The sequence below is a fragment of the Stegodyphus dumicola genome, chromosome 12 (genome assembly GCF_044657685.1).
Source record: "Stegodyphus dumicola isolate Sdum_Otavi_A_Nest chromosome 12, ASM4465768v1".
Classification (NCBI taxonomy): Eukaryota; Metazoa; Arthropoda; class Arachnida; order Araneae; family Eresidae; genus Stegodyphus; species Stegodyphus dumicola.
Genome location: NC_140779.1, coordinates 31,878,425 through 31,891,142, shown reverse-complemented (window position 1 = coordinate 31,891,142; position 12,718 = coordinate 31,878,425). Strand labels below are relative to the sequence as shown.

Genomic DNA, 12,718 nt, shown 5'->3' with positions numbered 1-12,718 from the left:
TTGGTCTGTCAAGTGATATCTCACGAGTCTTCAAGTCTTCTGTTCTGCACTGGTATAATTTAGCAGAATGCTATTCAAAATGAGAGAAAACGGCGATAATCATATTATCAAAGTATATTTTTTGTTTTTTTCTTACGTTTTGGGTTAAAAATGTGCTGACTTTCTTAGTTAAAAGTAAAATGTATGTTAAATACACCTGTTTGAGTACATGCACCCAGTATTTTTCGAGAAATTTCTCTTTTTAAAAAATTGTCTGAAAAAATTTTAGATATAAATATATGTAAGATATAACAAAATGCGATAGCTATGTCTCCAAATAATTGGCCACCTCAAAATTGACTTTTCTAAATTTGGTGTCCTTCCCCAATTCATCTGTTCCTCCAAAGTCGAGATCTTTTCATGTTACATAACGCTGCTTGAAAAATGGAGCTAATACCTAAAGTTAACCAATCACAGCTTAGCTTTACTTATGCACCTATGTAGTATAAATACTGTTTCGCGAGCAATTACTCCTTCCTATAATTTCGAGAAGTTGCCGATCTGGCTGTTGGAGCTAGAAAAAACAAGAAGGGCCAAGCGATTCACAATCTAAACAATATGTTCAGTGTGAATGTTGTGATTGAGAAGTTCAATCCTCGCAAGCGACCGATACAGTGTTACAGGTGGGAGGAGTGGGGACACTTCCAGCACTTGTGCACGAATTTGGAAAGATGTTGTAAGTGTGGTCAAGCTCATAGAAGCAATGAATGCTCTCTAAAAAAGGATGAAAAACTCCCCTGTCTGTTCTGCAAAGAAGGCCATGTAAGCAGGTACTGTGGTTGTGTAAAGTATCGAAAGAAGTTCGAGAAGAAGCCGGACATGAAAAGCCCCAAGTATTTACTAGGAGAAAAGAAGACTTCCCGGAACTAGTAAGCACAGAAAAGAAGGAAGCACCAAATAGGCAAATTTAGTACAGTGGTAAAGTAAAGCAGAAAAGTTTAGACATTCCGAAAGAAGCTAGCGAAGCCTTAAAGTGGCTTGAAGACGAAAAAATTAGAAATTTCCTGGGCATATTTCCTTTTTTCGAGCATATTGACAAAATCAGAAACCCCAAAACCACTGCGGAGAAGCTATCTGTCGATTTTAAAGCAGCCATGTGCATCATGAAATTTGCAGAAACGAAGGATTAATTGAGTTCCCTCTTCAATAGTGGTACTCAAGAATTAAATTCATTTTTTAAAAAAAATTCTCTATTTTTTCACAGTTCTACTGTTTCAAGCTGCATCTTGCGGGGTCAGTTCGAGGGAGGGTGGCTTCCCACTTGACTGGCCTCGGCAATTCAACGCTGACTGGTTTTAGTGAAGACTTATGCAGATGCTGAGAGGACGTTTCACGCTCGACTGCATGGATTAGCTACCTACGACCTTTTTTCTCGCCTGCGGGCCGGTGGTGCTCATACACCCGTTTATTTCCGTTATATGCCAAAGGCGCACCTGATCTAATGGATAAAACTCTTTGTAGTTAGTGCTATTACTTAAGGGATGATTCTGACTCTTTACTCCTTCCTTTTCAAAACTTCTACCCTGCTAACATCTCTATGCTGCTGTGCTTTCCTGTCTAATACGCTTGTATCGTACTTTTAAAACCAGTGTATGTAAAAATTATCGTATTTAACTATGATTGAATAAATATCTTGTCTACAAAAATGATCTGATGTGAATTGTCAGGGATTAAAAGTGTTTCAAAACGGAAATGTCTGAAAGTTGTTGGTTTATGCATCCATCCACCTAACTACGCAGACTTCAAGCTGCGGCGCATCAAAATATTTATCCTCAGCCATGACGACTACAAGCTGCTAAAAGTACCAGTTTCGTCTACGCTCTTAAAATATCATATATATATATATATATATAAACTAAACTTTTAGTTAATTTAATTCACTATATTTCATAGAATATTTGTAAAAAGTTTCGTAAAATTACCATAGTAATATTTTCAGTTTTTTTGGTAACAGAAAAGTTGAAAGAATCAATTTTTTCAGCGTTTAAAGTAATGCAAGCACAAACAGAAGGGAACAAAAAAAAAAAAAAATGTTGCCAAGCATGAAAATTAAATTGCAAAGCTAATCTCGTTCCCATACACGTAATAACAAACGGGAAGGTTCAAAATCATCTTCTGATTGTCAACGAAGATATTCAAATGAAAAATTACCTTTTAAAGTTATTTAGAGGGACCTTTGTACCTTTAGATCTTAATTTCAGAGTTCTTAAACAGAAATCTGTTTAAGTTCTATGCCGTGAAACTTTAAATTTACGGCACAGAACAAGAACAGCTATAATTCTGCTTCTAACAACCGGAAGGAGAAAACGAAAGTAGCTTCGGAAAGCTTAATATGTAAGCATTAAAACAAAGTAATAAAATTCTTTTGAAACATTTCATGGAAATTGACGACTGGAACGTAGTCGGATACCTTAAATTAACTCTCCTGAGCATGTAATGAGGTCTCTCTAATTAAGATAAGAGACTTGAGTAATAAAACTTCTTCAGTCGAAAAACCGGTAATAAATGAATGAATCAAAATATGAAGAAAACGGAGAAGAAATATTCACTGTATTGTAACTATTTCCTAGCTTAGACTTGAAATTAAGGGAGGAAGTAACATGCTCCCTTATGTTCTTATTTTTACTTCCTTGTACGAAGTAAAGGAAGTAGTGCAATCGCGAAAATTTTCGGGTATCATATTTCAATGAAAATATGCATTTTGATCGCTATCGAATGCATTTCATCGAATGCATTTCAACAAAGTTTCTGCGTGTCATCTGTACTTCGAGACAGAATAAAGGACTGGTTTGCATGGCCAGCGCAGCGCTGATGACGTAATAATTGGGAACTGAAACTTTTAACTCAAATCAAAACCTTTCTCCTTGTGTGTTTCCATCTTGCGTAACTACGAACTTCAGCTTCGCTCTCTACCCTGCTAGGATATAATTTCGCTGTCTTGCTTGCTATCGCAATAATATCAAAAATGTAAATGTTCAATGAATATACACGATTAGAGTGCCAAAAGATTATGGCCACAAAAGTCAGTTGCAAATAAAAATAAAATTAAAATTGCGTCGACTGCCAAGTTTCTTAGATATTACGAGCTCATTACATTTTCATACTAAGCAATCAGAATTCTTCAATATGGATCTAAGTACGCATCAACAGTGCTCCGTCTTTTCCCTTGCTCTAATTTCATATATATACCCCCTCTGTCTCTCAGCTCAGTTTTTTATTCATGTATGATGGTAATCTGCGCATTTGTTTGCTTTCAAAATGATTTAATTATGTTGTTCTTATCTTCCGGTTAAGGTTTTTATATCTTTAGTTAACCTGCAAGCAATAGGTGTAGAATAATCAACAATTTAAAAGTTGTTTAAGTACGGCTAAGCCTATTTTTTCTTACCATAGCAACCATATTTGTTTACATTTGAAACTTAGCAGAATAATGAAGGAAATAAGTTTCTGCACCTTCAGTGTCTTTTTGCCGAATGGGACCAAAGGTAAACTTTGAGTTTTGTGCGCCGGAAAAAAAATCTGCTTTCTTATTCGCTTGTCGAATTGCTTATTTTTGCGTAGAAACTGTAATTTTAATTGTAAAAACTTTTTTTAACTGTATTTGGTGTGTTGCATTTTTCTATGTTTTAAAATTTTTAATAAATATATTTTGAGGGTTTATGAACTTTTGTTTTGTTGCGAACTGAGAACACCGCATGACTTCCTTGTACGGAATGTTAAATTCTATGCAAAAATGCATAGAATTTAACATTCCTTACAAGGAAGTCATGCGGTGTACACATCAGAATTTTTTTATATAAAGTATAAGCTAGTAAGAATTATTAATATTATAAATTTTATTTATAACATTCATAATTATGAATGCTATAAATTTCATTTAATTTTCAGAAACTTATGATTTAAGAAATTTAATTTAAAGAGAGCTGATTTGCTTTACTTGCGTTATAAGATTAGCCTTACAATCATAAAAATAATGATCAGTCGGACATTCCATTAAGAATCTTCTACTTTACTTTAATCACATTTTTAGAGAAGACTATAGATATCACTGTTTTTGTAATTATTTCTTGTCAATCATTTTTAAAAGATAATTTTTGAAGGATCATTAAAAATGAAACATGAAAGAAAAGAAAAACATTTGGTAATTCATAAACCGATAAAGTAACTTGGGAAGTGTGCATATGTTAATCAGGAACTCACGGCTTTAAATGGTTGTTCACAAATCTCGAATATTTATTAAATGTGAATTAATCTCATTTTCAGCATTCACCTAAATACTCTTAAAATTCGTCTTTCAATTTTAAAATGTTCTTAATTTCGAAAATCCCCCCCTCCATATATATATATATACTGGAATAAACATATATACATTCATAAAACAATTTGTTTAATACCTTTTTGATTATCATTTTTTTAAGGTTACATTTACGATATATAAAGATTTTATAATTTACTAGTTTAACTCTAAACAAAAGTAACAAATTGTAGCAATTCTTAGCTAATGAAATTTCTAGTTTAGCACAATTAAATTTGGTGGAAATGGCCTTTTTCCATTTGCTGATGAACTGTAACTAGGACTAGATTTACCCAATCCTCGAATACTACAAATCTTAAATAAGATTAAGAAAGTGTAATCTTTGCGAATTTTGTCCCATCGGAATCTTGTAAATTCTACAAAACTGTTGTTAGCTTTCTAAGTACTAAACTTTAGAAAGGTTAGTCTTCTCGACATAGTATATTAGCAGCGTACATTAAAAAAAAAAAAAAAAAAAAAAAACGCTTTTGAGATTTCTTAATTCTCTGGGATAAAAATTACTTAATTAAGAATTTAATTCAGAAAAATCAATTTTTAGAGAGTTTAATCAAAATTATTTAATGTTAAACCTTTAGAATTTATCTGTTTTAAATCCTAAAATAATTTTCCTCCTCTACACTTGCATTTCATGAAAACGTAAAAGATGTGAACAGCTACTGAACATGTTTTTGTGAAATTATGTAGGGAAAATAAACCTCAAAAGTTACTTTATTTACTAAATTTTATTTACATCTTCTAAACAAACATCCATGCATTTTAGAAAAATTTGCAGAATACATGAACAGAATACATGGCTGAAAACAGTCTTACGCAATAAAAAGACCTTGGTAAGTAACCTCATCTGTTAAACATTCTCTTCCAAGCGGAATAACTTGCTTACTCTCCTTGAGAAATCCTAATAAAGAAGTAAGTTCGAAAACAAGATCTGGTGTAATTGCGGTTAAGAAGCAATTGATTCGATCACTTCATTTATGTATATTTTCTTTTTTCCCCGCCCGGATTTCAAGGTGAAATCGAACGTCTGCAGTATGTCATTCACTCTTATTCCTCACTCAGTTACACAATAGTGCATAAGGCTGTTATATAAGACTAAAAATGCTTTTTTCATTACTCATAAAACTAATAAATGAAGTTTAAAAAGTGCTTTTATTTCTTAAAGTACTCATAAAGATTAGTTAAAAGAGGTACAAAATGCTCATAATATTTAACAAAAATTTCTTTACTTCTCATGGACGCTCATCTGATGTCCAATAAATAAATTACTTTGTCACTTAAGTGACAGAACAGCTTCTCTGTACGGATTCTGTCCATATTTGCAATAAAAACTGGCGATTCTCGTGTCGTAGTCTGATAAATATGATGCACAAGTTTTTTTTAAAATATGTACACCGTTTTGCATGTATGTGTTTGTTTTGTTTGTACGTCCGGATGCGTTCGTGGTGTAACTGGAAGCATACTCGAAGCGTATTCCGAAGGTCCGGAGTTCGAATCCCTGCGAATGCATTGCATATTCTTCACTTCTCTTGGTTTAAAAAAATATGAAAGGTTTTAGATTTTAAATTAAGACCAAAGGGCCGTTTTTTTAAAATTTTGTGTGTTACCTTTAATTATTAAATATCATGTTCTTTGCACTTTAACCATAAAATTCAGTTCAAGAGCAATATCGCGAAATAGTTTTAAATTGAGCCTATCTTTGGAATTTCAGATAGAGTCTCGCGCGCTGGACATAAAAAACGTTGCCATGGCTATCTTTGAAATCCTTGAGTTTGTTAATCAAAAAATTCGTTCAAGTTTTACAAAATATGAAATCAAAACTGAAACAAATTCCAAATTTCAAATTTGGGCTTCCTAATGCCAATATTCGCAGTAAGATTACGTCATTCAAAATTCGATCGCTTTATGTACCGTTGTTTTATCAGAATGCAAAAAATGTACATATATTTATGCAGATTTTTCATTATTTAATCTATTCAAATATAATGCAGGGCTCTAACATTTGTGGTAACAGTTTGAAAAGTGAAACGGACATGGCAAAACGGAAACAACAGTCCTTCAGGGACAAGGCCCCTTTGGCTTTAAAAAAAAAAAAAAAAAAACCCTAATAACTCTACAATTGAAATTAAAGTTTTCCTTCAAAAATAAAACTAGAGTTTTAATTTATATCTCTGTATATCATCGCCCATTTCTTTCAGATGTATTTTTGTTAATCTAGCGAAATGGAATATTCATGGACTGTGAAATATTTGAGGTATTAGTGATCACTTGTGCCTTGGAGTTTCAAAGTAAGAACCTACACTCTTTTTTAAAATTAGCAACTGCTGAAATTTCTGTGAAAATAATATAGCAATTTAATCACATAATGTGTGATAATCACGTAATCTTGATGTATCTCTCCCGGGATCGTTCGTAAAAGCCGAGCTCGAGAGATAATTATTGAAGCGTTGGCAACATCTGCGGGAGACAGAGACTACTGGCAGATGAGTCTACAGATTTTTCCCCAAAGTCTTCTAAAAAGTGGCTCGCCTCACTTTACGCAGTTCCTAACAGGGCATGGTGCCTTCATGCCTTACCTGCATCGCTTCAGACGACGTGAAAATGACCAGTGCTCGTGCGGGATGGCAGGTCATCTGGACCACTATGTGTTCGTTTGCAGACAGAATGGAGAGCATCATCTTAGACAGCCATTAGCGGACCATATCATGCATGAGCCGAAGCTACTTCGAAAATTTGCTATTCTTTTAAACGCAAACGCGATTGCGTTAATGTCGCACGTAACACCTCAGACAGGCTGGAGTAATATTCAGCTGCCATCCTCGTCACCAGCACAGCCCCCGTATATTCTGTACTTGTCGTTAATTCATTTTATTTTAAGTTAGCTTTTTCTGTTTCTACTTATTCCCTTGAATTGTGAGCCTTGAATTATGTATTTAGCTTCATTTAATGTATTCTTTTTGATTTTTTATCCAATGTGTTATCACTTTTTATTTTATATACTATTTTAAATTTTTTTTCAGTCACACTGTTATTGCTCATAGTATTCATAACTAATGCACTATTCAGCTGATTTTAGCTCAGTTATACGTGTATTTTAACTATCCATTTATTGTTTAAGTTATGGATGCCTATTGACAGCACTTAAGTTGTAATCATTTATGTATAACTCTGTTAAATGTGAAAGTGAAATTGTTTTCCTCACCCACATGCACACTTCTTCCATCACTGCACCACTGACTCGCCCAGCATTTGTTTCCATCTCCCCAGCACTCGTCTTGAGAAAAATCATGGCCACCTACAGGAATCCTACAGGAATCCATGGCACAATACGCACCGAAGTATGTTACGTGAACCAAGTTAAATCCGTGAGCGAGGCTACCTGGCCGATATGCTAACTGCCCCAGTGGATCGGCTGCCACGATGTTGGTGGAAAGAAAGAAAGAAAGTCACCATGAATTTTTGCAGAAAATACTGTAACATGTAACATTTTCTGTAACTCCGTAACATCTATATCATACTCTGCATCAAAATATTCAACTCATAGAAGATGTTTTCGATAAAATTTCCCACTAAATGAGCAGTAAAAGCTGAGTCTTCCAGACGGTACATCAGCTCATTTGGCGGAGTGAGTTGAATCACAATGAATTTACGCTCATCATTTGACTTAACGCTGAAGATCTGATTTATGTCAAATGATGAATGATGAATTTCCCTACATAAATTTAAAAGTGAAAAAGGAGCATTTGATGTTAAAGTCTTTTGGGTTTCATTCAATGCCAATTAAAGATTATGTATATCTTTAAACGCAGCATTGAACGCACGACCTTGAAAAACGCATGACCTTGAATTCCCGAACTGCCCGCAATTTCACCGAACTCCACACAATTGCAAAAGTTCTTAAAAGTTTCCGTTTGCAAGGCCCGCCTGCACGTCTCAATAATAAGGAAAGATGCTTCGCTGAATATTCCGAGAAGCTAATGTATTATTTAAATTCATGTGGAAGGCTGTGGTTATGCCGCGATTTGCTAAATCAGAATTTGCGTTAAAAGAATGTCATCAAGGTTTATTCTATGACATTATCATTCTATGAATATTCTTCATTTTGAATAAAGGTTATATACGCGATTCATTTCAGGGTTACATATCCAAAGATGTTTCAAAATGCTGAAGAATTGTACGTTTTCCTTTCGAAATTACAATAAAAATGCGAAAATAATTTATACTGAAATAGGTTGTTTAAATTGTTGTAGAAGAAAAATCTTATTTTGAAAGTTTTTGTAATAAATATGATCCTGGTAATCAAAATTAAATTTGTACATAAATCTTGATACATTAGAGGAAAAATAAATATTAAAGAATACCTGAAGGCTTTCAGATTTTATATTACACCCAAAAGGACCTTTTTTAATGTTTTGTTTGTTACCTTCATTGATTAAATATCACTTTCTTTGCACTTAAGACACATAAATTTAAATTCAACAGCAATATCACAAAATATTTAGGAACAGCAAAACAATGTATCTTTAGAATTTCCAATCCGCAGTCTCGCGTGCTGGAGATAAAAATTATTTTTGCGTACAGTGTTGCCATTACTCGCCTTGAAATAGTTGAGTTTCTTAATCAAAAATTCGTTAAAGTTTTACAGAATTTTAAATGGATAGTTAAAGAAATTCGAAATTCAAAATTCGGGCTTCCAAGTGCCCATGTTCAGTTGGAGGACTACTTTATTCAAAATTTGGTAGCTCTAGGTACCGTTGTTTCTTCACAATGCGAGAAATTCATGCAGATTCTTTATTACTTAGTTTTTTTAAATATAATACATGGCGATAACGTTTGGTGGCAACAGTTTGAAAAGTGAATCGACGCAAAATGCCATTTTAAAATTAATAGCCCTTCTGGGCTAACGCCATTTAGGCTAAAAATTAAAAAAATATTTTTTTTTCTTATTTTTATATTACATATGGCTTTTTTCTGCTCTTATAAACACACTAACAAATAAATTTTTGGCAGAGTTAAAAGAAACCTAAAATAACATAATGATCTCCACGGATCTGAAATACAACCTTTGACTTTTCGTTGGGAATAATTGCCTTTTATCTAGTCTGCAGAGCTCTCGTTCAATTAGCAAATTCAAACGCTGTTCACTTTATTAGGCATTTTAATTTAGAATTTCTTGGTAATTTATTTCAGACTAGAGCTTAATGCTTGAAAGCACATTATTTTTGAAGACTTCTATAAATTTTATAATGCTTACAAATACAACCACCATTTGTAATCTAAAGTACAAGTCAAATTCAAATTTAAAACTAAGCCTAATATTCAAAAGACTACACAATTGATTTAACGCGAAGTTGGCTCAGAATTTCTAACCGGCATAACAAATTAAATGTCGGCAGCAATAATGCAAAGCCGACTAATTATAATCTTATCATAGATGATAAAATGAATAACGTGGTTTTCGACAGGTTGAAACACGCTCTGACTTAGAATCCCGAACCATGAAATACTTTCTACACTGATTTGCATTCTGGCGATGAAACGGAAAGGGGAAGTGATAGATAAAGCTGAAATTATAAATAACTGATTACTTAATAACAACTCTACAAAAGTGTCATCCAATGCTAATATAAAAAGCACAGTTTTAATACTTCGTACTATTTTCGATAGCAGTTCTGTGTGATAATATGTCCATTATGAAATTACGGACAGCAGTTTTTTTAAGGGCAGCTTTCATTTCAGTTTCGTTGATACATTTCATTTAGAAGAATTGAACACTTTTGTGAACTTACCTTCCCTTCTCTTATTTCTTGAGCTAGTTTTGTGGCAGATTTCAAGAGGAGCTCATTTTCAATCGGCGGAACCTGTTTCCCTCTTCCCCAGTAGACTATAGCTAATAAGAAATGTATTGCAGAATACACTGTTTCGTAGCATTTCTGCAAAATCCCGAGCAAAGTAATGAACAATAAATGAAAAGTAACAGAGGATTTATTCATAATTCGACCTAAAAGTACACAAAAGAAACAAAAGAATGTTAGAATTGGCAAGTACATTAAAATTTAAATTAACAATGAAAATAAATTGATTTTATGTTGCTATTGTTACGAATTTTGTACACAGATAGATGATTTTAGTGTGATTATATGTGAAATTCTATTTTTCTGTACAATATAACATGAAAATTTATAGAAGCAAAGCTTGCCGGCAAATAAGAATACACACGCAAGTCTATTTAATATTGAGTAAATGGCTATCTCGCTGAATTGGCGAGATATCACCAACGATTTTGGCGACTAATTTTCGTCGCCAAATTTTGCCAGAAATTGCCAAAAGTTCGGTGCCTGTGTAATTGTAATGGATATTGTAATTAAATAACTGTGATTGATGCTCTGAGTGCAACTGTATTCCTCATATGTCATATGTCATATGTCTTTCAGTCATTTTGAGAAGCTTAAAGTACTAGAAATATCTCATCGGCTGGGCAAAAACTATATAAAACCGGGCATGAATTCCTGAGTTGTTGATTTGAGTTTTTAGTTCAACGTGACTTTCAAAAACAGAGATATCTCCGGGTTAGCTTCCTCTTTAGATGCACTTTGCATTGCTTTGTGTTTAACGTTCTTGGTAGTTTTTGAAGTGTGACTACTGATTGCACTCTGGATACTGTGAACACCTGTACGAGTATTTTTGTGGAAAGTTCCAGAACACTAAAGTTTTTTTTTTGGGGGGGGGTAAAAGAACTTAATCAACCTATCACATCATCGGACCTGTGTGCATTCAATCTATTACGAACACGTACCCGCGCAACTCTATTTTGAATTCCTCATTGACATTATCTGTGTGATCGTAAATATTTTCAATAGTGACATATTTACACGGATGTTTTTTACTTCCTTGTACGAAGTAAAAAGGAAGTATTGTAATCGCGAAAAGCTTCAGGCAGCATATTTCAACGAAAATATCCACTTTGACCGTTTCGAATGCAATTTAACGATGTTTCTGCTTGATATCTGTACGTAAGGACAGAATAAAAGACTCTTTTCCTCCAAAAAAATTAAAAAACTGCTTTAAAATGAATTCTGAAGAGAATTTTTCGTGGCGTCTGTACGAACGTATGTACGTGCGTGCGTACGAACGTACGTACGTATCTCGCATAACTCAAAAACGAGTAGCCTCAGAACGTTGAAATTTTGTATATAAGACTGCTATAACATGTAGATGTGCACCTCGTATTTTGGTTTCAATCGGCCGCGCCAAACGTATATAAATATATTTATAAATATATCCACTCTGTTACCGGGCTCAGTGATCTCAGTTTCTTTACTTTTATATGTTTGTGAATTGTACATTTTTTGCTTTAAAAATGATTGAATTATGTTGCTTTTATCTTCCGGTTAAGGGTTTTATGCCTTTAGTAAATCTGTATGCAATAGTTAGAGAATTATCAACAATTTTAAAGCTGTTTAAGTTCCCCGCTAAGCCTAATAATTTTTTTGATGGCGGTCGTTGCTTTTTACATTTGAAACAGCAGACTAGTGGATTTGTTCCCAATCTAGAGAAACGTAGCTTCGCAACAACAAAGAAAACGCCTTGAGAATTAAATCATGCTTAATCCTTTCTGGAATTTTTTCCAGGAAATAAGTGTTTAAGATTTACGTCGTAATTCTTAATACATATATACTGTAATTTTAATTTAATTTTTTTTAACAGTATTTGCTGTTTGATGTTTTTTTTTTTTATATATTCGAATTTCTAATGAAAATATTTTGACTTTTTATGTATTTTTGCCTTGTCGCGGAAGTGAGAACTGAATTAATTGAATGAGAAATACTCAATCGTCTTTGAGAAACTGTTTCTTATTTGTTTTGTTTGCTTAATTTCTTTTATACAACATTCTAGCTTTATTAGAGTATTTGAATAGAACATGTGGCAACGATTAGATAGTTCTTTAAATGATATAAATTTTGTGCATTCTGAATTATATTATGAACGAAATATAATACTGTTAAGTGAATATAGCGCCAGAGTGTAGCTATGGTAAACAAATAGAGTGAATTTTTAAGAATGTATTTATTCTATTGTAGTTTATGCGCTGTTGTCGAAGTAGATTTAATTCAATTAAATAAGTGTAAATGAAATGTAAGAAAAAAAGAGTATAATTTAATATTCCGTACAAGGAAGTCATGTGGTGTACACATCAGATTTTTTCTATTATTAACGGCTCTAAAAGTTTACGACATCAGAAATTTATATAGAAATCACTTCAATATCATTTTGCTTAATTTTTGAAAATACTTTATTTTTTTTTAACTCACCCAAAAGCGTTATTTCTCTATTACAAGATGAAAAATATCACTGTGCAAAAGCAAACTT

The 12,718-nt window shown here is 33.1% G+C and overlaps 1 protein-coding gene across 1 annotated transcript in view; it reads right to left on the bottom strand.

Annotated features, from left to right (window-relative positions):
* The window catches only part of LOC118188481 (fatty-acid amide hydrolase 2-A-like), a 95,528-nt gene that overhangs the window by 48,161 nt on the left and 34,649 nt on the right, over positions 1-12,718 (bottom strand). Inside the window, exon 2 of the mRNA XM_085827596.1 lies at positions 10,138-10,349. Coding sequence (XP_085683722.1) covers positions 10,138-10,341 — 204 coding nt within the window. The 5' untranslated portion in view covers positions 10,342-10,349. The remainder of the gene's footprint in view (positions 1-10,137; positions 10,350-12,718) is intronic.